The sequence below is a fragment of the Symsagittifera roscoffensis genome, chromosome 1 (assembly GCF_963678635.1).
Source record: "Symsagittifera roscoffensis chromosome 1, txSymRosc1.1, whole genome shotgun sequence".
Lineage (NCBI taxonomy): Eukaryota > Metazoa > Xenacoelomorpha > Acoela > Convolutidae > Symsagittifera > Symsagittifera roscoffensis.
Window position 1 is genome coordinate 6033331 of NC_087062.1, and position 25273 is coordinate 6058603.

General features: G+C 36.1%; 2 protein-coding genes across 6 annotated transcripts in view; one reads left to right on the forward strand and one right to left on the reverse strand.

The window, feature by feature from the left end:
• LOC134843901 (uncharacterized) overlaps window positions 1–25273 on the forward strand; it is a 681357-nt gene that overhangs the window by 166606 nt on the left and 489478 nt on the right. The gene's annotated exons all lie outside the window — the stretch shown is intronic.
• On the reverse strand, window positions 1248–17244 carry LOC134853968 (uncharacterized). Of its 5 annotated transcripts, none has more exons than XM_063870011.1 (3): window positions 16689–17244; window positions 3569–4194; window positions 1248–2512 (listed from the first exon to the last, which is right to left on the reverse strand). In XM_063870011.1, the coding sequence occupies exons 2-3, from the start codon at window positions 4158–4160 to the stop codon at window positions 1434–1436; spliced, it is 1671 nt and encodes a 556-aa protein (XP_063726081.1). In that variant the 5' UTR covers window positions 4161–4194; window positions 16689–17244; the 3' UTR covers window positions 1248–1433. The 5 variants fall into 5 exon arrangements, with proteins under 5 accessions (XP_063726081.1, XP_063726073.1, XP_063726099.1 ...); XM_063870003.1 differs by lacking the exon at window positions 16689–17244 and adding an exon at window positions 12383–12447; XM_063870029.1 differs by lacking the exon at window positions 16689–17244 and adding an exon at window positions 12383–12441 and having other exon boundaries at window positions 3569–4188.

Below are 25273 nucleotides of genomic sequence, written 5' to 3' on the forward strand. Positions count from 1 at the left end.
TTATATCAGAGATCAACGGCTAGTTTTTTTTGACAATAATTTGGTTGGTAACCATCTGTGCTACATTAGTGCAGAAACCGGCAAAACTTGGTATTGTCAACTAAATCAAAGGGAGCATAATGATGCATTAGCTAAGATTTCAATTTCTTGTTCTTTAACAAAACTTCTTCTTTTCAACAATATTTGTGGTGGAATATATTTCGTGCTGTTTTTTGTACAGCAGCAAGTAATATAGTGCTGATTTAAATTTACCCGGATAAAACGCCCGAAACTTGAAAATTGAAACTTGTTTTTCTCAAATTGGGTTCAATTTAGATGAAATAAAATGAGGACCAAAATAGCTTCGAAATTTCAGCAGAATTAATTTAGTCAAAACGTTTTGGAAATTCGGGCAATAATTTAACCCCAAAAACGGATGATTTTTAGTTGATCACTGCAATTATTGAAAAAATCAACGAGCCTCCTTTTTAGCTCGTCAAAGTTTATGAGGGGTATGATCTCAAAAACAATGCACAAATTGTTGAAAATTATTTTTAAATAAAAAAATGGGTGTTTTATATAGTAAAAATGACATTTTTTTTTGTAAAATACAAAAACAATTTAGTTTTTGCAATGTTTTTGTTAACTTTTTTGAGCTAAACAAAAAGATGATTTTGATATAATTTTGTCAGTAATTGACTCGGCGGTAGTTTCGGCGTAATTTTTGATTAACTAAAAAATCATGATCCGTTTTTGGGGTAAAACTTTGGGCCCTTATTTTGCAAATCAAACTGCAACATATTATATCTGCTAAAACTCTATGAAAGATTTGTATTCTTCTTTTTTTTACGTGAATCAACCCAGTTTGAGAAAAACGCGTTCTAAATTTCATATGTTATGCGTTTGTTCCGGATAATTTATATCAGCAATGTACTTTGAGTGTCAATTAAGTCAGAAGTGAACACAATTACTTGTTTATACTTAAGCTAAGATGTCAATAGTTAGTTTTTTAAAGCATATTCACCAAAAACAAAAATATTTGCTTCTGATTTGTTTTTTCATTTTGTTAGCACAAAAAAAATGCAGTGGGATCGCGAAATTTAAGTTCAATACTTTGATTTGGAGTCTTAACAGAAATTTGGATCCTCAATCCCATTATTATAATATTGATGTGATTCGTTCTTGAGATTAAATAGTTGAAGGTTTTAGCCTTCTAAGTAGAAAAAAACTTGATGAGATTAAACTTAGAATATAAAAATTAGTTCAAATCACATGGTGACCAGACCAGACCGGTAAACCAGACAGGAGTCTAGATAAAAATAGAAGATAGATTTTTGGGTGGCTTATAGTTGACAATGGCTAACTTTTCTGAAGATTATCGCGTTCAAATATCGCACAATAACAGAAACTACAATTCTTATTATTTGAAGTTTAATTACAACCAACTATATATGCTAAAAGTTATGAGAAATTTGAGTAGTTGACCTTGAAAACGTATCTCGCTCTCCTCTATCCAAGGAACCCGCGGCCTTCACCGTCACAAGATAGAGAGAATACTCTTCGCAACCTTCGAATTTTTCCTGACACAAAACTGTGCTTTTGTTCACCATACAGAGCAAAGTCAGTCCCAATTTGCCAGCATCATATTGACCCAAAACGTCGTTATTAAACGGGCGCACGTTTTGCCCGCTGAGCGAATCATTGCCAGTCGAGTTCATCAGGCTTTTGAAATCGTGAATCCGCACAAATCGCTCGGTGCTACAAAGCGAACGCGAAATCGCGTACTCCGAATTTGACACTTTCAGAATCAAAACAGGCGAATCGCTTTCATCTATAGTTTTCAAAACCGGCTCGCTGTTCAGGTAGCTTTTCTGCTTGAAGAACTTCGACTTAATGAGCTGCGTATGTTCGCTCCATCTCATGCATATTAGCTGTTTCTCCACGAAGTTCTGAAGCAAGAGGTAATCTCCAGAAAACATCATCGAGAACCAGTTTGCAGGTTTGTCCAGATCCAGTTTAATTGTTTCTTTGAACTTTTCAAACTCAAATACATAAAGAATATCGGACGAACAAGGTCGCACAATTAGGATTCGAGAGTTTCCAGCTAACTGCCACCCCCTAACGCCAACATTTTGAGGGATTGGATGGCTGTTTAATGTTCTCAACACGTGAAAACTATGCTTGTTCAAAACAACAACATTACATTTGAAATCTTCGGTCATAGTCGCGCCGTAAAGAGTGTTACTTGACACAGCTATGTCGTGTAAAATAGCGTTTTCAGCTGTTTTTGACCAGAAAGTGTTGCTTTTTACGTCTTTTTTCAGACATAGACTCTTCGAAATAAATCCGGCTTCGACTGCTTTCAGAGTGTAAATAATTCCGAACCAACTTAGGCAGAAGAACGTATTGGTGGCATCGACTACAACTCGTAAAAGGGGCTTTGGTCCTTCAATTTTGACAGGAGTCGAAGCTTTGACAGCAAGGGAACAAAGTCGAACTCCAGTTGAAATGTCATACAAAGACTGGTTGGTATCTATGAAAAAGGATCTTTTCAAACTTTCCGCTAGTTTTCATATTTACATAATTTTTTCCCAGGGTCGAATTTGAGAGGTTGAGGCGTGCGAGTCAAACGCCAGCCATGCTTAACAATTTAACGACCCAAAACTTTTTCTAACGGCGCCTTAAGCGCCAACATACAAAAAACTTGAGACAAAACGCTGACATTTTTCTTTAAAATCTTCCTAAAAAGCTTCAAAGTTTTTTTTCAAAAAACCCGCAAGACCTCGGAAAACCTCAATAAGCTCGAAAGGTCAATAATTTTGTCGATCAACAATTTTTACAACAATTTAACAAATTTTACCATAGTTGAATTGGGGCTTGAATTGCTAAGCGTTTCATGTAAATACTTGCCTCTTATTAGCTGAAAACTTCAACTTTGAGCCAAGTGAACACGTCCCCCCTGAAAATGAGTTAAAAAAGATGTTAATTTGTTCCAAAATTCCGCCTGGACATTTAAAAAAATCCATATGACAATACTATTTTTAAGAGAGTATTTAACAGGGGCGAATCTAAGATTTTCTCGAGGGAAGGCGGATTTTCAAAAAAATTTTAGAAAATTTTGTCGACATTTTTTTCAGGTCGAGCAAATTGATTTTTTGAGCTCCCCAAAAACATTAAAACTGTGTTTTGGTCAAATTTTCTGCACCGCAGGCAAAATTTTGAAAAAAATAACAGGCCAAGAAAGGCATTTTTAGGCACTTTTTTTGGAAAGTTTTGGCCAAAAAATCGCGCTTTTTCGGCGCGCTCCCTCCTCACAATTAGTATATATTGGCGCCAAAGGCGCCTCTAGAAAAATTTTAGGGTCCTTCGCCAAAAATAGGTATCTCAAAATAGTACAAAGGGGGCCCCTTTGGGTCGGCAGGGGTTCGAATCTCTGAGGGGAAGGCGCCCCCCCCCCCCTAAATCCGCCCTGGTATTTAATAGTTATTAAGAGAGTAGCTATTTATTAGTTGTTTAAAATTATTAAGAGATTATGATGACAAAACTATTTCGAGAGTATTTAATTTTAAGAGAGTAATAAAAAATATACCTGATAAGCTCTCTTCACAGCTGCAAGAACTGAAGATTCTAGAACTTTCTGAATTAAAAGAGGGCGACCCCACTGCTGGTGCTTCGAGAAGATAACTTGTAGTTCTGTCCAAAGACGCTTTCACTACTTCAATTCTCGCGTGAAATTCATCAATGTACTTATTTTGCAACTCCAACGCTAATTTTAACTCTTCCAAATTCATTTCTAATTCTTTTTCCGACTTGCAAGCGGTGACGTCACGCTGGATGGAATTTGCAAATCTCGACTGATCTCTAAGCTCTTGCAGTTTATCGCCGACGAGAACAAAATCAGTCATTGCTTCTTCGTAAAGAATTCGTAAATTTGTCAACTTCGTTTCGCCGATTGGCTCCGAATAGGCTTCAAGATCGGCTGTTACACGTTGTTTTTTGTACTCGGCAAAGGGGACAACTTCATGTTCGTTTTTGTTTCCGTGAGTTGATGTCCAGCATTTTCGACATATCAGCACTCCACAAGATCGACAGAAAATGTCATTTTGCAGACCGTGAGTTGGACAAGTTCCGTTTTGGATGTCGGCTTTTGAGTTCATTTCCGTATCGTTTTTGCCTTTCATTTCTCGGCATAGAAATTGGACAGAATACCTCAAACTCAAAAACTCGAAAACTTATCACAGTTTATGGGGAAGGGGGGATAGCGCAACATGTAGTTGAGACCTGGTTATAACCATTTCAACTACTTGTTTTAAATCTATACGCCAGATTCTTCATTAAACGCGGAGGTTCAAAAATATTATTATGAAAGTTTCAAAAATATTATTATGAAAACTCAAAAACTAGATTCAGAGTAAAAACAAATGGCCGAATTGGTCGCGTATTAAACCCGCTTGCTCCTGTTTTGTTTGCAGAAAAATGTGCAGCTGCATACATTATTAGGATAATGGAGAGTTTTTGGCATAAATGGATGTCAAAGAGTTGATCCTGGTAGTATCCCATCTCGAGGCAATGTTCGCCTATAATTTTTTTATCCACGGGGGAAAGGACCAACATACGAGCTGTACAGCTCATCACGGCGAACCGCTGTTGTGCCCCTGTGTAAGAACTGCATGCAATTTTTTTTTGGTTATTTTTCTGGGCTGGGTAGTGTTGCTTCACCCTCAAGCAACGAGCACGGATCATGGTGGGCCTCGAACATCCGACCTTTCAAAATTAGAGGCGGAGACGTAACCACTCCACCACCGCTCGCCCAAAAAAAACAATCAGATTTCTCAATTCCTTCGTTTTTTTTCGTATAAAAACATATACCACAAATAAACGTCAGAATAAACGCGTGATAAATCAATTTGATGCTCATTCATTCATGATAAAAATGACCCAAAATTTTTCAAATTTTTTCTTAATGGCGAGAAAAACGGGTTTAAAACTGTTGCTTTATAGTCTAATTTTGAGCGAGTAAAACAAGCGAGCAGATGTTATAGTAAGACAAGTTTTTGTTCTAGCCATTACTAGTTTTTGAATTTCCATGTAGCGCTTCCTTGGCACTTAAAATCTCTAGAAAAGTTTTAGAAAATTTATTATTAATCCGCCGCAAACAAACTGATCAAAAGTTTAAATAACTTGATCAAGAGTAAAATTTTAATTATTTTTTTTTGTAGAAAATTGTAGTCAATTATGAACAAGGATGGCCGGTTGCTGTGCAAGTTGCATAAATTGTTCATATCACATTCGTTAACAATTGAAAAAAAATTCTTCAATTTGTAGTCGTTTTGTGCCTTGTGTATTTAGATAACCTTACAAAAGCATAAAAAAACAGTGAGTTAGTCATAGTTGTCAGCATTCGCCTTCAAAAAATAATTTAAAACAAAAAACAGAAAAAAAAATTTTCTAATTTTTTGCTCAGCGCTTCCTTGCCATTACAGAGTTTCTTAAAAAAAATGATTTCTAAAGAAAACTTTAAAATCTAGTCATTTTACTCAAATCAAACTCTTTTAGCCTAAAATTTTAAATAAAATTAAATTTTTTTATAACAAATATTACTCGATAGCTGTACTCGTTCCTAGTTACTCAAAAATTGTACACTAGTTTTTCTCTAAACTGCGACCTCTGTTCAAAACTTTCAATTTATTGTTTCATTCACCTCTAAAAGTGCTTCAGTTTGATATTTCACTCCAGTTTGACCCATTCCGATTATTATCTGTGATACCTTATTTTGCGTGGAAAACAAAAAAAGGAAAAAACTACAATACACCCGAATTTAATAGTGTTCTATTCTTAGTTTTGGCTAGTTCCTCGCTTTAAACCACCCACCAAAAAACCCTCCCAGCTTGAAGACAAAAATGAAATTTTTTGAAAATACTAATATGATCGATGTTTTGTGTGATCGGCTGCTCTTGTTTTCCTCATTTTCCTTTAACACAAAAAAAACTTGGAAAAACGAGGAGGCGCAGAGAAAAAACGGTTCGCTTTGACCACAAATTAGAATTTTTTTGCACGCAGAAGGTAGAAGGAGTATTAGATTTTTTCGGCTTTCTTAATTCTGGGTTGAGAATTACTTTCTGAAACCTCACCTGGTAAAAAGAATCTTCAAATTGAGAAATTGTAAGAAACGCCGACTTGAACAGCTTAACACAATAATGCGACTTGTTTACGATGGTGAAAGAGTATTTGTAAATCAGTTGGAAAGTCGTATTTTCTGGTCAAACAAACAACCACATTTTGAACCACGAGGCCAAAATGTGTTATGGATATTCGCACTGCTTGGTGCATATAAAACTCTGGAATGCAAGCATAAGGTTCCGAACTGGGATCCACAAGCTGTTGCAGAGTTCACTAGCAATTCTTTGTAACGTAAAAATTGTCAGAAAATTAATTCTGCCGTAAAACCCGCAATGATCGAATATTCCAAGTTGTTCCCGGAGTCCGCATTTGCAGATGGATTCCGCATTTGTTAGCGGATTCCACAAATATTAACTAGATTCAGCAAAAAAAAAAGAGGATTCCGCAATTTTATATGCGGATTTCGCTAGCAAAATGCGGATCCCGCGACATCGCGTTCCGCTGGACATATGAAGAAATATTTGTTTATGGACGCCGCATTTTAACCATTTGTCATTTGTATAAGGGTTCCACAACGGCGAATTTTTTTTAAAAAATAGACTTGTTGCAGGTTTCACAAAAAGGGAACTTTCAGCCGGTTGCAAAATCCGCGTATAATTCACAAAACACGCAGTTTGGCCTTACAAAGTAGTAGCATTAGTTAAAACGCTCATTCTTTCACTCATTCCTAGTGGCAAATTATTCCGAAAAATGGAAAAATTCAGCTCAACTTTTCTCGACACTGAGACAATTTTTATGAGTATTGTTTGCAATGAATCCTGAATAAAAGAGTTTTTATATGATACCAAAAATGACCCCTTGCAAGCATTCCTTGATTGGGTGACTAAAATTGGGCGGGAAAAACTCACACTTGGCAATAGTTCCTGCCCGACACCTGGTAACACGGACGGAACAATTACTCGGGTTGGGCACCTCTTTGTAGTGCGCTAATTTTCGTGGGATCCGTGAACTCATCCTAAAGATTTATATGACTTATACTAATATGACCACCTCAAAATAATCTCTATCCATATAGTAGTGAGCGAGAGAGTTCAGCAACAAATGAGCATAGATGAATTGATAATGTCTAAAAGGCCACTGATTTTCAAAAAGCACTTAATCTCGATAAAAATCATAGTTTACACCTCACTAGTGTTGAAAACGTTAGTCAGTCAATATGTAAAGTCCAATGATAAGCAACTTGATCTCAGAAAGTTAACAATAAGAGTGATCCTATAGGTCAAACAAGGGTGACAGACAATACCAAGGGCAACACCTGCTAATAGATTAATTAGCACCACGTTTGACAATTGATTGACAGTTAGAAATGAAACTCTCACGAACTCTTTTAGCACTATACAACACTCCCCCTTCGATAATGAAATTTTTAAAACGATTGAAAAATACTGAATGATGGTAGTTGTACAATTAAAGAAAATTTACGAAAATTACTGATGAAACACTGACTGATGAATTTATGGTTGATTAACCAATTTTAAATGTAACAGCGGTTTTCAGCAACTAAATAAATCACCCAGCGGTGATAAAATACTTGAGTTTTTGGCCAATGTTGGTCAACCCTCTCCCTGGGCTCAAGCTAAGTTTCTTTTTAAGTTTTTAAGTTTTCAACTACTTTTCCTCCTCGCGATCCGGTTTGAGTATAATGCAGTCAATCATCACACCCCCCATCTTCGTGACGGCTGTCCTCTGTCACCCACTTCGTCTTGACGCCGTGTCCTCTTGACTATCCCCCTGGCTACTGTAGGAGACAAGTCGGACTTTCCGTTGCTTCTTTTTTTTATCCGCGGGTGCTGGTTTTTTCTGATCCCGTGGAATCTCTTCTGGTTCGCCTCCTATCGCTGGAATTGTGTCTTCATCGCTCCCCGTGTCTGGTAGTGTTTGGCTTGTTGTTTCTGATTTTCTCGTAAATTTCTGTGCTTTTTCTATTGTTGGTTGGTTTTGGGATGGTCCTGCTTGTGTTTCCTCTGGTTTGGGCTTTTTCACCGATATGATGGGTAGGTCATCTTCGCTTTCTTCCGAATCCTATTCGCTTGCTGCAAATCTTCGTCCCACTTGTTTTCGTGCGTTTTGCTTCCCAAAGTTAGTCTTTACCCTAGCTCGCTCTTTTACTTCTTGTGGGGTCGCTGCAGCCTTGTACAGCGACGATTTTTTCGTCGTCTTCTTCAATGCCACGTCCAATTTTCTAAGTACAACCCCATTGCTTAGCGTTAACGTATGCGCACTCTGCGATATTTTTTGAATGTATTTGTTTATACCTTTTCAAATTCTTATTCCCTGTCCTCTGATACAGCGTTTCAGAGGGTCCTGGTTGTTTGGGTTCTCCCGCCGCTTTGATGATAGATGGTTCATCATCCTGGTTTCCGGCCTGCTCGTCCGTTAGCTTTCGTGAATGGCTCCGGTGTTCAATGTCGTATGCCAGAGCAGATCTTAGCCCGCAGTTCGTCTCAGTAGGGTGCGGCATGTCCCTCACATTCGAATCAGCTTCATCTAAACAAGCATTCTTTGTTTTTAGTACGCGAGACCAATCCAGATTTTGAAGAGAGGGAGATTCCTTAGCACCGTGTTCACTTCTCGACCGTGTTGTGCCTCGAATGGCGAGATCTTAAGCGTTGCATTTTTCGAAAATCTCAGAGCACCAAGGGCTCGTTCGATCATTTTTTCCAAGGGTTCATGGTGTTTTTCCTGTACGAATGTCAGAATCGAATTCTTAAGGCTACCAATGGTGCGCTCCACACATCCGTTTGCCCGGTGGTCATTTACCGGTGATTTTATTATTTCAATGCCCTCCCCATTGCGGAATGCTTTCGCTTCGTTCGATTTAAAGCTAGTTCCCTGGTCCACGTGGATTTTCCTGGGTACAGCATGATTGGCTATATATGATTTTAGAAATTTTATATCTTATCTGACCGGTTTTTTCCACAGACTGCCACTAGTCACATATTAGTCTACTGCCACTAACACATATTTTTGAGACTCCTTTAAATAGTTAATATGACCCCAGAAATCAAGTTGAACCGCTTCGTTTGGTTCTTTTGGTTCGGTAATGTTTCCCAGTTGATTTTTATTTAAAATGGTTTTCAAGTTCTTACCGGCGGCGGTACATTCTGGGCAGTTTTCAGCAAGGGAGGCGATTGGCCGGTAGATGTAGGGGTACCAGACATCTTTGGCAGCGTCAAACATGTTTGACTTTCCGTAATGATAAGCATGTATTCTATTGTTGATAGCGGTTTGAAGATTCAATGGTACGACTAGCTTTTCGTCCATCCAAACGACGTTCTCCTTCACATAAAAGTCGCTGACGAACTGTGAGTAATATCGGTTCATTGATCATTTTTCATGGAATTGGGGGTCTCGTGTTTTTAATAAGTCTCGAGTTGCACTTAACTGGGGGTCGGAAACATAATTTGATTCTATGAATTGTAGATTGAACAGTTCAGGAAGTGAATTTATTTTGCTAACTTTTTTGTAACCACGGGGTATAATCGACATGCATACCAAATTCGGGTCCAGTGGTGGGATTGTCTCGCCTTTAAATGCTGATTGTAACGATAGAGTAGTGTTTGTTCTAACTGATTTTGTTTCTTTTGTGATTGCTTCTAAGTTTAAACTCGATGGTAATTCTTCTATTTCGTCACTGCTACTGTCTAGGCTCGGATGTTGTTTTAAAAAATTCTGCCACTTTTTCATAATTTTGTCCATTTCGATGTGAATATTTGAATTGTGAATTCTTGAATTTCATAATTTGAAACAACGTTCCTTCACTTGAGAAATAGCACCGACTACATTCTCGCGAAATTTGCGTAGCCGTTGGCTTAAACCATGGGTTCTACCGGCTGATCTCGTGACGAAATTTCCAATCTATTTATTGATTGTTTACTTTTCGCTATAATATTTGGTCCTTTGGATATATTATTGTGTGTTTTGTATCCCCTTGATGCATTACTTTTACCAAACCCAAGTGCGGTACGTATTGAGTTTATTTTCGCTACTGTAAACATATTATCATACTTACTAATTGGTGTTGCTTCTATACTTGGATATCATGATAAATAAACCGCCAGCCCAATTTTCGCCCCTGGTTTATGTTTTAAATGAAAATCAAATGTGATAATTCGGTCCAACCAACGCGTTAAACGGCTAAACATTGTCATGTTTTTTTAATTATTGCCGTTTAAGAGAGAGATTAGCGCTTTGTGATCTGTCACTATTATAAAATTTTTCCCAGTATGTAATTACGGAAAAATTCAACCCCCCCACACTACTGCTAACATTTCTAACTCGTTTGTCCCTCATTTAGATATTGTGAGGCAAATGAAATCGGTCTCCACACTTTCTGTCCTAATTGCTCGAGTACGGCACCTAAACCGTTGTGGCTGGCGTCGCACACGATTCGAATATCCTTGTGGGTATCAAAATGTCCCAGTTCAACAATGTTAGAAACTTGTTTCTTTAGGTTTTCAAATGCGTTCTGGCATTCTGGCGTCCAAATGTACTGATTACTTTTACTTAGTAACGCCCGTAGCGGCGCAGACGATTCGGCTAAAGTTGGCAAATACTTATGAAGACTGTGGATTGACCCCATAAACGATTTTAACTGCGCTTCTATTGGTTCTGTTTTCCGGACCAATGGGATTATTCCTGTAGATGTTATTTTGTGGCCTGGCCACTCACACTCTCGTTGAGCAAACTAGCATTTCGCCAATTTTAGCGAAAAATTCTCCCTGTCCAGTTTTTTCAGAATTTTCTCTACCGTTGCTATATGATGGACTTCGGTTCCCTTGGTTACTACCAAAATGTCGTCAATAAACGCATGCGCCTGCGGGTAATCGGAGAGGATATAATCAATTGCACGCTGGAATCCCGATGGCATCGTTGTTAGACCATAGAACCCGGTATTGAACCGGTACGTACCCGTCGACCGATATCCGACAAGAGAAAATTGCATTGTACGCTAGTTTCCGCGTTTAAAGGTATAAACAAGTGATAAATCAATTTGATGCTCATTCATTCATGATAAAAATGACCCAAAAATTTTTCAAAACTTTTCTTAATGGCGAGAAAAACGGATTTAAAACTGTTGCTTTATAGTCTAATTTTGAGCGAGTAAAACAAGCGAGCAGATATTTTAATATGGCAAGTTTTTGTTCTAGCCATTACTAATTTTTGAATTTCCGTGTAGCGCTTCCTTGGCACTTAAAATCTCTAGAAAAGTTTTAGAAAAATTATTATTAACCCGCCGCAAACAAATTGATCAAAAGTTTAAATAACTTGATCAAGAGTAAAATTTTAATTAATTTTTTTGTAGAAAAGTGTAGTCAATTATGAACAAGGATGGCCAGTTGCTGTGCAAGTTGCATAAATTGTTCATATTACATTCGTTAAAAATTGAAAAAAAATTCTTCAATTTGTAGTCGTTTTGTGCCTTGTGTATTTAGATAACCTTACAAAAGCATAAAAAAACAGTGAGTTAGTCATAGTTGTCAGCATTCGCCTTCAAAAAATTAATTAAATCAAAAAACAGAAAATAAAATTTTCTAATTTTTTGCTCAGCGCTTCCTTGCCATTACAGAGTTTCTTAAAAAATTGATTTCTAAAGAGAACTTCAAAGTCTTAAAGAGAACTTAAAGAGATTCAAATCAAACTCTTTTAGCCTAAAATTTTAAATGAAATTAAATTTTTTCATAACAAATATTACTCGATCAAAAATTGTACACTAAGTTTTTTCCAAACTGCGACCTCTGTTCGAAACTTTCAATTTATTGTTTCATTCACCTCTAAAAGTGCTTCAGTTTGATATTTCACTCCAGTTTGACCCATTCCGATTATGATCTGTGATACCTAATTTTGCGTGGAAAACAAAAACAAAGGAAAAAACTACAATACACCCGAATTTAATAATGTTCTATACTTAGTTTTGGCTAGTTCCTCGCTTTAAACCACCCACCAAAAAACCCTCACAGCTTGAAGAAAAAAAATGAAGTTTTTTGAAAATGCTAATATGATCGATGTTTTGTGTGATACTTTTTGCACGGCAATCGGCTGCTCTTGTTTTCGTCTTTTTCCTTTAACACAAAAAAACGTGGAAAAACGAGGAGACGCAGAGAAAAAACGGTTCGCTTTGATCAAAAATTAGAATTTTTTTGCACGCAGAAGGTAGAAGGAGTATTAGATTTTTTTCGGCTTTCCTTAATTCTGGGTTGAGAATTACTTTCTGAAACCTCACCTGGTAAAAAGAATCTTCAAATTCAGAAATTGTAAGAAACGCCGACTTGAACAGCTTAACACAATAATGCGACTTGTTTACGATGGTGAAAGAGTATTTGTAAATCAGTTGGAAAGTCGTATTTTCTGGTCAAACAAACAACCACATTTTGAATGCGAAGCAAGCAAAGACAAGTTAACCATTTCAGATCAAAGTTTTCAAAGTTAACATTTACAGTTTGCCCTGAGTAAGCTTTAGCTAGTATTTTTTGTTTAATTAATCACATATTACAAATCGATCATGATTTCTGAATAATCCTCTGGTTATTCAAATGCATTTCCAGGTCTGTTTTTCACTCAGTTTTAGCGTTTAATGACGCTGCTGCTAACTTTGAAACATTATTTGGGCCAAAAAGTGATTCCATGAAAACAATGATAGCAAAAAGCACTGATAACGGTAGTTCAAATAAGCAATTAAAAAAGAAAAAAGTAATTTGTGAATTTTGTAATATTTTTCTATGGTTCGTGAGTGTGTTCAATTATGTGATAGTCGACATAACTTAGATGGTTATAGCTGGAAAATGTACATTACCAGGCCAAAATTTTTTATGGATATTCGCACTGTTTGCGGCAAATAAAACTCTGGAATCCAAGCATAAGGTTCCGAACTGGGATCCACAAATTGTTGCAGAATTCACTCGCAATTCCCTGTAACCTAAAAGTCGTCGGAAAATTAATTCTGCCGTAAAACCCGCAATGAGCGAATATTGCAAGTTGTTGCTGAGTCCGCATTTGCAAATGGAGTCCGCATTTGTTAGCGTATTCCACAAATATTAATTAGATTCAGCAACAAAAAGAGGATTCCGCAATTTTATATGCGGATTTTGCTAGCAAAATGCGAATTTTACTAGCTTAAGAGCAATTTGGAGTTTTACACTGTTTTAACCATTCGTATGAGGGTTGCACAACTCGTGGGATCCGTGAACTCATCCTAAAGACTTATATGACTTATACTTAAATGACCACATCAAAATAATTTCTCTCCGTAAAGTAGCGAGCGTGAGAGTTCAACAACAACTGAGTATAGATGAACTAATCATGTATGCAACACCACTGATTTTCAAAAAGCACTTAATCTCGATAAAAATCATAATTTACACTTCACTAGATATTGACTGTTTTGGCCTCTTAACCTTTGGCCTCTTGAACTTCGCGCCAGTTTCGAGTTCCGTCTTGGCATAGTTTCGGGCTCACGACAAAAAACCGGCAATGAGGGTCAATAAAGATTCTGATCATTCATTTAGCATAATTTAACATAATAGAGAACTTGCTTATATGAATCATTAGCAATTTTCTAAGTTTTGAAGAATAAAAACATAATTGAAAATAAAAACGGCGTGAAACTAAACAGCAGATCTCAATTTGTATTTTATTTTCCTGTACCATTTTCAACTTTCACATATTCAGTTCCTGATGACTGCTGGCAATTGAATATATCTTAAGCGTTTCTATAAATAAAGAAACTTCTAACGCCAAGCGCCTTTCAACGGGAGACATATGAAATGAAAAAAAAAACACATTGAACATATCGAGCAATTTTAAAATCTATATTCTCAAAGAAACCTCAGTGATGTTCAATTTGACTGAAAAGTGAACAGAACAAAAGTTTATTAATTTATTTAATTTCAGAAGCCTTTCCGTTCCGCCATGAAAATTTTGAATGATAACTTCAAAAGTGTAAGAAAGCATAGAAATTTTGAAAATTCAAACGTCTAAGTAATTTCTTAAATCTAGAAATGTTTTCATCAAAAATGCTGTGATCACAATCTAGTCTCTTTTTGATCCGACTGCCAGTCAAAAAACACGATTTTTGAACTATGGTTGATTTTTGGTGCGCGCTCAAAAAATGTCAACACATAAATGTTGCTAGCTTTTGTAGTTCAACTGAACTATAGTTATATATCAATTCAACTTCAACTATTTACTATTTGACATTGCACGTGAAGTAAAATATTAAAGAAAACTAAAGTTGAAAAATTGCTAATACGTGTTTTATCTTGCTGGAAGTTTTGAAAAAAAAACGAAATTTTTTCATTTAAGAAAAACCAAATTTTAATGTGTTAGAATACATGGCGAATTCTACTTTAGACGAATTATTTTTTGTCAGTTAAGAACTCTTCGATCAAATAAACCAGAAGAATAATAAAAACAAGCTGTATCTGATTACTGAATTTTTCTCAAACAAGGTTTCATATAGTCAAGGAAAGAGCTGCATTTCTTCTTTGAAAGCGACAGACAACTGGCAGTATTTCGAAAAACGACTTTTTGTAAAGCGCGACACTTCGAAACAAAAGCAACACAATTCGGAAGGCATTGGGAAGTACCGACAACTGCTCCGCTGCGCTCACATTGGACACGAGAAGTAAAGTGAGTATGAATCGTAGGATTTGCTGATTCATTTACACTTAAGTTATACCACGTGCTCCAAATGTTTGACTAATGGAAATTTTTGCTCTCAATCAAATATCTCGCCCCACGGAAGTCAAGTATCACCTTTTCGGGCCGATTCAAACAAACTCCGTTTTTGACCATTCAAGCAGAAGTTCTTTGGTTGTAGAATCTATCTTTAGTACATTTTGTTCAAAGTGCCAGGTTATCAGTTTTTTGGCAAAAGCATAAAAAACTGCAAATGCATAAAAAATGGTCAAAAAGGTTTTAAAATTTTTTTTTAAGTAAAAGTTGAAAAAACTACTTACAAACCTTCCATGTTTTCTTGATGAAATCAAAAGATTATAAAAAAATTATGCTTTATCCTTTCTAATGCGACTGGAAGCATAGATGGTTTCATGCAGTACATTTTTTGACTCCGAGAAGTTATTAAAAAATTGTACTTTTTTAAATTGATTAAACAATTTTCTAACGGCTAACTTTATAAGAACTCAATTATCCGGACTGAAACAAATATACATATATAGTATTTTAATGCATAGTAAATATGTCTAAAACAAAAAAGTCGATGCTGTGGAAACTTGGCCGACAAAAATTAAGCAAACAACGATAATCCGACAACTAAATTTTTGAATTGTACAAAGTTAAGTTTCTTGCCGGAATCAAAATTCTGACTTTTACCGCCGCAATCATGGGTGTTCTCGCTACACCAAGCGATTAAGAGCCCGGTGGAACTTTTCGCTGTGGACATTATAGATAGTTGAATGCAAACTTTGAAACTTTGTATTGATTAGTCAAAATTTTCCATTTGAAAACCTCGTACGTATTTTTATAAAACAAGGTCGACAAAGGGTCGATAAGAAGTATTACTTTGAAATCATTTATAAACAATTGTTTACGTGCTATTTATTTCAGTTTTTCATATGAGGGTAACTCGAATTTTTAAAAGCGAGGAAATATGTTTCGGGGCTCTTTTTCCTCCCCCCCCCCCCCCCCCCCCCCCCCCACCTCACGCCAGTTTCAGCTTATTAGTGTAACGTTTGGTTTTATGAGATTGATTATGAAGACCAAATATGTTTGTCGTGGCCTTATAGGTCTGTATGTAAATTTTCATAACAATCGGACTATGTGGTCAACAAATTTACATGTAGAAATTTGCAGGTGGGGGGGGGGAAGGAAAAAAGAAAAAGAGCCTGTTTCGGCATCAACAGTCGTGTCTAACTGTAACCTAAAGTGTTTACGCTTCAGTTGAATGTCCTAAAGCTATTCAATTTCGTGACATGTAATCTGAGGGGGTTGAGAAATTAGACGATAAGCAAATTAGACGGAGGTACTTAAAGGGAAATTAGACAATTTTGCAAAACTGCAATTGTGAGAAAATAGACGAAAGTGAGAGAAAATAACTTTGTTTGCACACAAATTGCGTTAGAATATTAAAATTGTTTAGAGACAACAGTTCAATTTCGGTGGCCAAAACTTTTACAAGTCAATCATGCATAATTTATTCAATTCAAAACTCTCCTGTAATATTCAGATTTGACATTTTATGTTCATTTAAACTAATTGTTTTGATAGGTATTGACATTTTATGTTCTTTTTGTATTTGTGAAACTTGACTCTTAAGAGAAATTTTTGTTGGCCCTTTCCCTTTTGTCTAAAATGCTAGATCTGTAAAAAAAATAAATTCCGTCTCATTTCGTTTTTGTAGCATCCGTCTAATTGGCTTATCGTCTAATTTCCTAGGCCCCGTAATCTGTCTATGTTGGTTTGAATGTTTGACTCTTCTTACTCTCTGAATCCTGTTGAAAGAGAACAGTTTTTGTCAAGCTTTGCTTATATACGTAACTAATTCATCCATCTTTAATTCAAAATTGCCATACCTTGTTTAGTTAGTAGTAGGTTAGAAGTTAAATAGGTTGACAGTCCCCATCCTGATTTTTTTCTAGAATCTGAATATCGATTGAATAGGCTTCAGTACGATACCACACTGGCACTTGACACCCACAGATTTTTGAGTCAGTCGAAATAGTCCGGAAAAGAGCAGATCATACCCATAGTTCTTTGCCAACTCGTAATGAGATTAGAATAAAAACGGCCAATCAAATTTTTGAAAAGGGATAAAACTGTTAATTAGAAATTACTATACACGCACAGATTTTAGTCAACCTTTATCGTCAAGAAAGTCAAACATTAAACCACAAAATAAGAAGAAGAATTGGGCAACCATTCATGAAATCACGGTAAAAAATTCTATAACTGTTGATTTATGTAGCAAAAATAGAATCACCTTTTAAGTATTTCAGAGATCAAAACCTTCTGTGATTGCGTTTATTTGATCGAGCTTGCGTTATCGCTGCATCCCGCATGGAGTGCAGCCAGTATTTAGACAGCCGCGTATTCATACTCGTCAGTATTTAGACAAATACTGTATGAACCAATCAGAATCGAGAAAAGACATAAATAATCTGAAATAAATAATAATTATTTATTAATTTCTTCTTTGTCTCGATTCTGATTGGTTGAAACAGTATTTGTCTAAATACTGACCAGTCTGATTACGCGGTTGTCTAAATACTGACATGTAACCATCCCGCATAAACAAGCAAAAAAACTTAGTAAGATCTGAAAATACAACAAAAAATGACAAAAACAAACTGACTTGATGCCTCTGAATATACATGAAATGTCACAAGATAGCTGTTTGAGATTCTATGAACAGATTTTTCAAATTTACCTAAAAGACAATCAGGACCTCTATACACTGTTTTTTAACTTCAGCCCTTAAGTTAATTTGTTTGTTGAGTTGATGCTGGCTGTCTTCTCCATACTTTTCAGGATATCCTACGCGATGAGCAGTACTGCTCTTTAGGATCTCCCTCCAGACATAATATATTGCTTTTGGCTGATAAAGTAATTCAAATTTCAAATTTCAAAAAACGAACGAAAGCCTTGAAAGCAAAATTTAGTCACTAGACAATTCCCTAAGGACCCTAAAATGGCCGGAAACAATACACCATACGCCATTGTCCAAACACACATCTGTTCTTAAATGCTCCACGGAATAAATCATTTATACTGTTTTTTCATAGTATGGAGTGCGTGGCAGTTGTTTTTGGTCAAAAATTCCCGCAATTGATTTGTTTTTTTTTTTCAGAAACAATTTTGGAACTTCCACTTTCGGGAACCAAGAGGGTGAAGGAATTGGCGGATGATTCAATCGCTCCGGTTACTGTAGACGAGCGGGGCTACTGGGTCTATGAGATTGTTCAAAATTACACCGATGGACCTGTCATCCTGGGATGCCCCCACCCCACGATTTGCCCCATAATGACTGGGGCAGTCTTACTGATTTCAATTGTTTCATATATTCAATAAACTTCCAGCGCTGATGTATTTTAATTGACTGTGATTATCTCTCTAATCGGATGGATGGGGTGGGCAAATTGCCTTTTTTGCTCATTTTTTATGACATCACTTTTTAGTACCAAACCTGAAACTTTTAGCACCAATGTACACTTTTGGCGACAAGTTTAAGTGGGCAACGCGCATCAAAATACATAAACTGATTTTGGTAAAAATCTTCCAAAGTTGCTCAAAAATGGAAGTTTTGGTTCAATATGCAATACTTTCTCTAAACAGGATCCTTCTGCGTTTCAGAAGAAATCAGAAAGAGTATTTGATCGACCTAAAATCCGTGCTACTTTAATCGCCAAAAGCTTTCCAAAAATTTCAAGATCCGTCCCTGCCTCTGATACCTTGATACAACAAATTTGAAAACAATTTCTCCGAAAAACTTGGGTTCACTTGCAGGGGCGGATTTAGGTGGGGGGCGGACGCTTTCCTCTCAGGGATTCGGCCCCCTGCCGACCCAAAGGGTCCCCCCTTTGATACTTTTTCAGAAATCCATTTTTGGCCGACCGACCCTAAAATTTTTCTAAAGGCGCCTTCGGCGCCAATATATACTAACTTAAAGGGGGAGCTCGCGTCAAAAAAAACGCGATTTTTTTGTCAAAATTTTTCAAAAAGTGCCCAAAAACGGCTTTTTTGACTGTTTTTTCAAAAACTTGACTGCGACTTGATAGGGGCAAAGCAGTGCTTTGGGCGAGCTCGAAAAATCAATTTGGTCGACCTAAAAAAAAGGTCGTCAAAATTTTCGATTTTTTTTTGAAAATCCGCACCCCCCCCCCCCTCGAGAAAATCCTAGATCCGCCCCTCTCCACTTGAAAATTAATTTAAAAGTTTTTCAGAAACTATTTTCAGTGTTTTCTTTCGGAAACTAAGACGCGATTTTCTGACTAATTGTTTAAAAAAAAACAAAGAGACGAAAACACACACGAAATACAAAGAGAACTATATCAGTTATACATATTTGACAAAATTTCTACATATTATCATTATAGAGAACTATAATCAAATTGCAGGGCAAATTGCAATAGCAGAACAAAACACTTGGAAGAGGTTGCGATTTTGCAAAGATTCTCGTTTGAGGCCATTTTTGGGGGTCTGGGTCGTCGCGACCAAGTTGTTCGTCGGGTTCGTCTACTGGTACCGGGCGCATCAGATGTGCGAAGGGGAGTAATGTCATCTGCAACTTCACAACGTGGTATTTTCTGACCCATGAAAGCGATACGTTTTTCAATTTGATACAAAACATTTTCGTCAAAAATGACGTCTTTTGTCAAATCTTGTTTTGCTGAGTTCTCTTTTTTCAAATGCACATACTATTCGTACTTGTTCGGTGGCCGTGTTGCTGTATTAGAATCTTATTAACTACCACACCCCCCCCCCCACGTTTAACTACATTCTCCGAACAACCTCCCACTGTAATCCCCAACCCCCCCCCCCCCCCCTACCTTATTAACCCCCCTCCTATGCTTCCTTGTACCAAACTTGTACCCCCTCCCCCTATAATGGAAAAACTCGCACGAATTTTTACCTAATAAGTAATTTTCACTTTTGCAAAAGGGGAGAAATAGTTAAGAAGATCCCTGTAGTCTAAGGCCTTGCATTTCACATCCTGAACGAATGAGGACGTTATGAGGGCGAATCGGTTGACCTTGTAGTGTTCGGGACTATATGCTGCTCCATTGCACCGAGAGATAGTCGAGTTCTCACCCGTGTATCTGAAAAAAATTCAAAAGCTCCATCAGTTTTCGAAAACCAATTATCAAAGAAAACTTAAAAAAAACATTGAGCTTGTCTGTTTACGAATAATGCTCTCTCAAGTTTTGGATGGATTACCCTTAACACCTAAAAAAACTCCCTTTTTGAGGCTTTTTTTACTGATTTTATTATTCGGTGACTGACCCAAAAACTATTCTAAGTGCGTCTATGTTAAAATTAAGGGGAAAGCGAGCACCCAGAAAATCAGTTTTGTAGTCAAAACCTCCAAGAAGCGCTCAAACACGACATCTTTGACACGATTTGGTTTTTTAGTGTTCTACGAGAAATTAAAAAAATATATTTGGTTAAGTAAGAAAAGAACTGCAATCTCCACCTAACTCTATTGCAAAAAGCCCTGATCAGTGTCAGTAGCGGATTTAAAGGAGGGGGGGGGGGGGCATGCTAAAATTGAGCGCATGCCAAAAAAAGCGTTTTTGGTCAAAACTTTTCAAAAAGTGGCTTAAAACGCCTAAATTTGTTTTTGGCCTGTTTTTTGCATAAATTTGCATGTGGCGCAACTTTAATATACAGATTTAGTGAAAATCTATTTGGTCGACCTACAAAAAGTCGAGCTAAAAAAAGTCGACGAAGTTTTTGAAAACTTTTTGAAACTCCGCCCTTTTTCTATGAAAAACGACTTCTGTGTTCCAATAAATATCTCCTTGAAAAAATCCTACAATTACCAATAGCAAAACAAAAACAGGATTTTTTGAAACTTGAACATTTTTAGCAAAACTTTCCTTTTCCTGTGCAATATCACTTGTGTTGAAAATAGTTCAATTACAGTTTGAACTACTCACTTGAAAAACCGAATGTCCTTGAGCCATTTTTCCATTGCCATATTCATGGCCATGCGGTTGTTGGGTCCGTCCTCGAAGGTCGCGTGCAGACAGAAGACGGCGGCTGCGTATGGCTGTGGTTGGTAAGTCAGTTCGCAGTCGTCGGGAAGTTTGAACAAAACTTGCTGAGCCACCTGGAGTAACTTCGGGTTCACGCTGTCATGATGGAAAGCTCGATCCAAACCCCGGATTTCGTTCAGCTTATCGATCATTTGCTGGTTGAAATTTTCAACTGTCGGACACAGCCCGGCTGATCTGTTAGTAGTTTCTTGTATATGCAAGAATCGCTTGTAATCAAAGACTGATTTTTCTGTCGCTTTTCCAAGGTTCTCCTTGTAGTAATTCTTTTGCATTATACAAACTATAAAAACCCTTTTTTGGGCGCCATCTGCTATAATTCCGTCGTCAGCTCCCAGGCAAGAGCACGAGATTGCTAGCATCATTTTTGCGAATACTGTCAAGTAGCGCTCCCTCTTACGAAGATTAATTCTGTCGGTGTTGCATCCCTCTCCTAGTCTTATACCTTCTCCCGGGTACTTGTAAAACTCGGACATATTTTGGGACCAAAACTTTACTAGTTCTGTAGATGATCGGTCCATATTAACGTTAATATGCCCTTCACCGCCGTTTGGTGTAATCATAACGCAGTCGTTGAAAATTACAAAATTGTTGTCCCGAGGCATTTGCATGTCGTAGTCTTGACAATCGAAGTCGGGTTTGCTTTCTTTCATCTTAGCCAAATCCTCTGCAATTTGACTCGAATTAACGTCAATTTGCAGTTCGAGTGGCAATTTGATAAAGTGGCCGTTCTCTCTAAACTGGTTAATTTTTTTTATAACATGGGAAGAACAATTATAAGCCAGCTCAGTAGATGCAATCAAGTCAATTGTAATAAAAACAACCCATTTCAACATTATTTTTGATAATATTAACAAAAAAAACGTTGACGAATTGTGCTTATTTTACATGTATTTTAAGCTAATTTTATTGCAACAAACTTTTGTGAAATTTTAATTGTTCACGTTTCTATTTAAATATGTTCACGAGACGAACAAAAGTTAATCATCGACTGAATGAACTTGATCGTTAATTAATAAAACCAACGAAAAAAACGCATCATGAACAAGTCGTAAAACAAGTTCTTGAACACGCTATTTCAAAAAACGATCTACGTACATCTATTAACCCGTTTTATTCTCAAAAACAAATCAACTGGAATTATCTTCCAACTGAACAACTTGATTCAACGAAAAGTTGGTCATCGATCACAATTTAATGGGCGTAAATAAACATTACACATAGCCAAAGCTGAGCTTCGCACCACATGCGATGCAACTACTTTTTGATTAAAACAGCACGAGACTCAAAAATTGTCAAAGAGAACTAGAAAAACTAAAAGTAAAAAAATCAAAAAATTTTTTGTTAAATTAGCATCAGAAAAAACTTACCGAGCGGAAAGAAAACCAAAAGTTAATGAACAGCAACACTTCATGTCAAAAATTTTTTTAAAAAATCAAAAAAAAATCAGAACAAGTTTAATTTTTTTTCTTCAATTTTCGATGGCCGAAATAAGCCAAGAAAAGAACTGAAGATCTGTTCAAGTTTTCGAAGAAAATTACAGCTCCTATCCATGCACAGGATTCTAATCTATGCAATTGTTGTCTCTAAATTATGTCAAACTTTCGGGATCAGCTCCCAAGAAATTTAAACGTAGTAGTCAAAGCAGGTTTGACAGTTTTTCGATGTCGGACGGAGTAATTCTTTCAATTTGTTTGTTTTGTTGATTTTCGGTTGCAAAATTATTTAAACATTATAAGCTTACCAAAAAACCTATTTGAGTCCTTATAGACTTTGCGAGAATGTTTCCTCAGCAAGAACACCTCTAAAACTAGTTACAGTTCACTGGCTAATTTAAGCCTTCGAAGCAATAAATTCCGAAATTTGGCTCGGCTAAGTTCTTCTAAGTAACTTTCTCCTGCATTTGTCAAATTTTGAACCGTATAAACAATTGCGAAGAAAATGACAAAAATATGGAGAAATTAATACTTGATTTGCTCGTCGAATTCATATAATTTCAATTTTGGCGTTAATTGACTGTACAAATTTCTTTAAAAATTTCATTTGCAACAAAAAAAAATCTAATAATCCTAAAATTGGCTTTGCAACGCCAATTTAAATTGCCTAACAGACTGCTATGTTAAAAAACTGCTATAAATGAGACCAAAAACAAAATTTTAAAAATTTTAGGAATAATCTTACAGAAACTGTCTTGCTTATCTGGCATGCGCTCTTTGGTTGCTAAGTTACGATAAAAAAAACAAGACAAAATTCTCCAAAAATGTGAGTAAATTTTTTGAAATTCATTTTTAAGCAAAGATTTTTGGTTAATATAGTAAAAACCACGTTTCTTGACTATCAAGCTAAAATATTTTCACTTATACAGGTTTTTGGAGATTTAACCCTTCTTGAACTTTGTTGGGCTGTGGGAGAGTCTTCTTGTGAAATATATTCATCATTAATTAACGAAGTGGTTTCAGCATAATTCTTGTATAATTGAAAAAAACCAAAACGACCCATTTTTGGGGTAAAATTTTGTTTGAGAAAGTTGCGAGAAAAAATGGCACCATAATAATTCTGATAAAATTCTAAGAAAGTTTTGTTCGCTTCATTTTTTGTCTAATCTTAACCCAATTTGAGAACAATGTGTTTGAAAATTCAATTTTTGTTTTGTCCGGATAGTTTAAATCGGCATTGTAGTAACCCCATATAAAAATCACTTATAATTCAAATTCCGCGAGTACTTTTAGCATCCATTTAGTTAAGAACGAGATGGGCTAGTATTTAGTGAAAACAGCCAACGCAAGTATACAGAAAACAAAAACACTTTTTTTGGAAAAAATCTCAATTTTCGATTTCCGAAGAAACAAATTGATGCTTTTAAAGCCATATGGCTTTTAAGATTAATTATGATTGCAATTTTTTTGCTAAATAAAGCTCAATTTGACAAAAATATATTGGAACGTTACTTTTTGTATTTCGCTGTGAAACCTGAACATTACATTCCAATTTAAAAACCAAAAAATCGATAACGTTTTTGTGACCTTTATAAATTTACTCCTCAATAGAGGAGTTTGCCTTTCTTTCAACAAAGGATATGAACTGAACTGAAGAAATCAGATATACAACAACGAAAGGTTAATTTCGAGCCTGAAGAAATATTATTACTCTCGCTGAACCGAAACAAGGAAAAAAAAACATTATGACTTATATAGGAGACTGAACTACATTCATCGACACTCAAACAGAACTAGCTTTGATCCATCATGTATGGATTAGCTCTTAACCACTCCTAACTTATCATAGCCTGAAAATGATTATAAAATACGGGCTACATTGGTATTAAGGCATCATAAAGGCTACGATAAAGTAATGACACAATTATCGATATAACCGAGTTTAGTAAGTTTTGACTGAGAAGCGGCGTCGCAACGGAGAGTTTTTGCACTAGTCAGAGTGTTAAAACTCCTCCCAGAGATCACTCGATGACAAAATAAATGTTTGAAAATGATGAAATCTTTTTGCCTCCTTAGTTGCCATCGGTTTCCGAATCATTTTCTGCGTCTCGAACTCAATGAATTAGTAGTCGACAACTTTAGATCGATCGGATATTTCTCCTAATTTATTTTTCCACTTCTGTCTCAGTTAGCGGAAATTTACAAAACTTCACAGGTTTCCCGATATGAACTCATCATTTCTATTCGATTTTTTGCGTAAAAGACCGACTGGCACACTTGTTAACTAGTCTGCACACCGCTTTGTAGTTTTTGTTGTATAATTGACAGATCTTCAAATAAAAACCAGCCAAAAATAATTACTTATGAATTCCTTTTTCATAAAACAAACACTTCAACATTGATTGAAGCAATTGAAAATGAATTTAATTCCGAAAGTAGTTGAAACGAAAACTGAAAATTCTGTAAGATCATATAAAACTTGATTCTATCTATCTTTCATTTCTTTATGGTACATGATTTCGCTCAGAAAAGAGACAACCAAAGAATACAAAGTTACTTCTCACGTACTGATTTTGTTGATTAACACTTACTCGAAACTAAATCAAATGAAAAAAATATATGGTTTTGAAGATCTTTGAACTACAAGAACAATTTATGATGTACATCTTTTAAATAAAATTAACTCAATTTGAGAAAACTGGATCTATGGGTAATATTTTTATTTTGGTGGAAAATCTGAAAATAAAATTTCACTTTCGAAACTAGAAATTTTTCGTAATTTTTACACTTTTGCTGTTGGATAGAGTTTTTTTCCCTTTTAATAATAGAACGAATTGAACTTTAAAAAATCAAATTATATCAAACCGCCAAAATTCAAATTTGAGCGTGAACAAATTGTAGACTTTTTCATGAAAATTAAAACTACGACGACCTATATGAGTCTCAACG

What these genes read in the sequence shown, in the direction of transcription:
- LOC134853968 (XM_063870011.1), bottom strand. Translation starts at nt 4,160, where the DNA reads ATGAAAGGCAAAAACGATACGGAAATGAACTCAAAAGCCGACATCCAA. An exon ending in CTGTGAAGAGAGCTTATCAG is followed by an intron (nt 2,513 to 3,568) that starts GTATATTTTTTA and finishes CCTTTTTCATAG; the next exon opens with ATACCAACCAGTCTTTGTAT.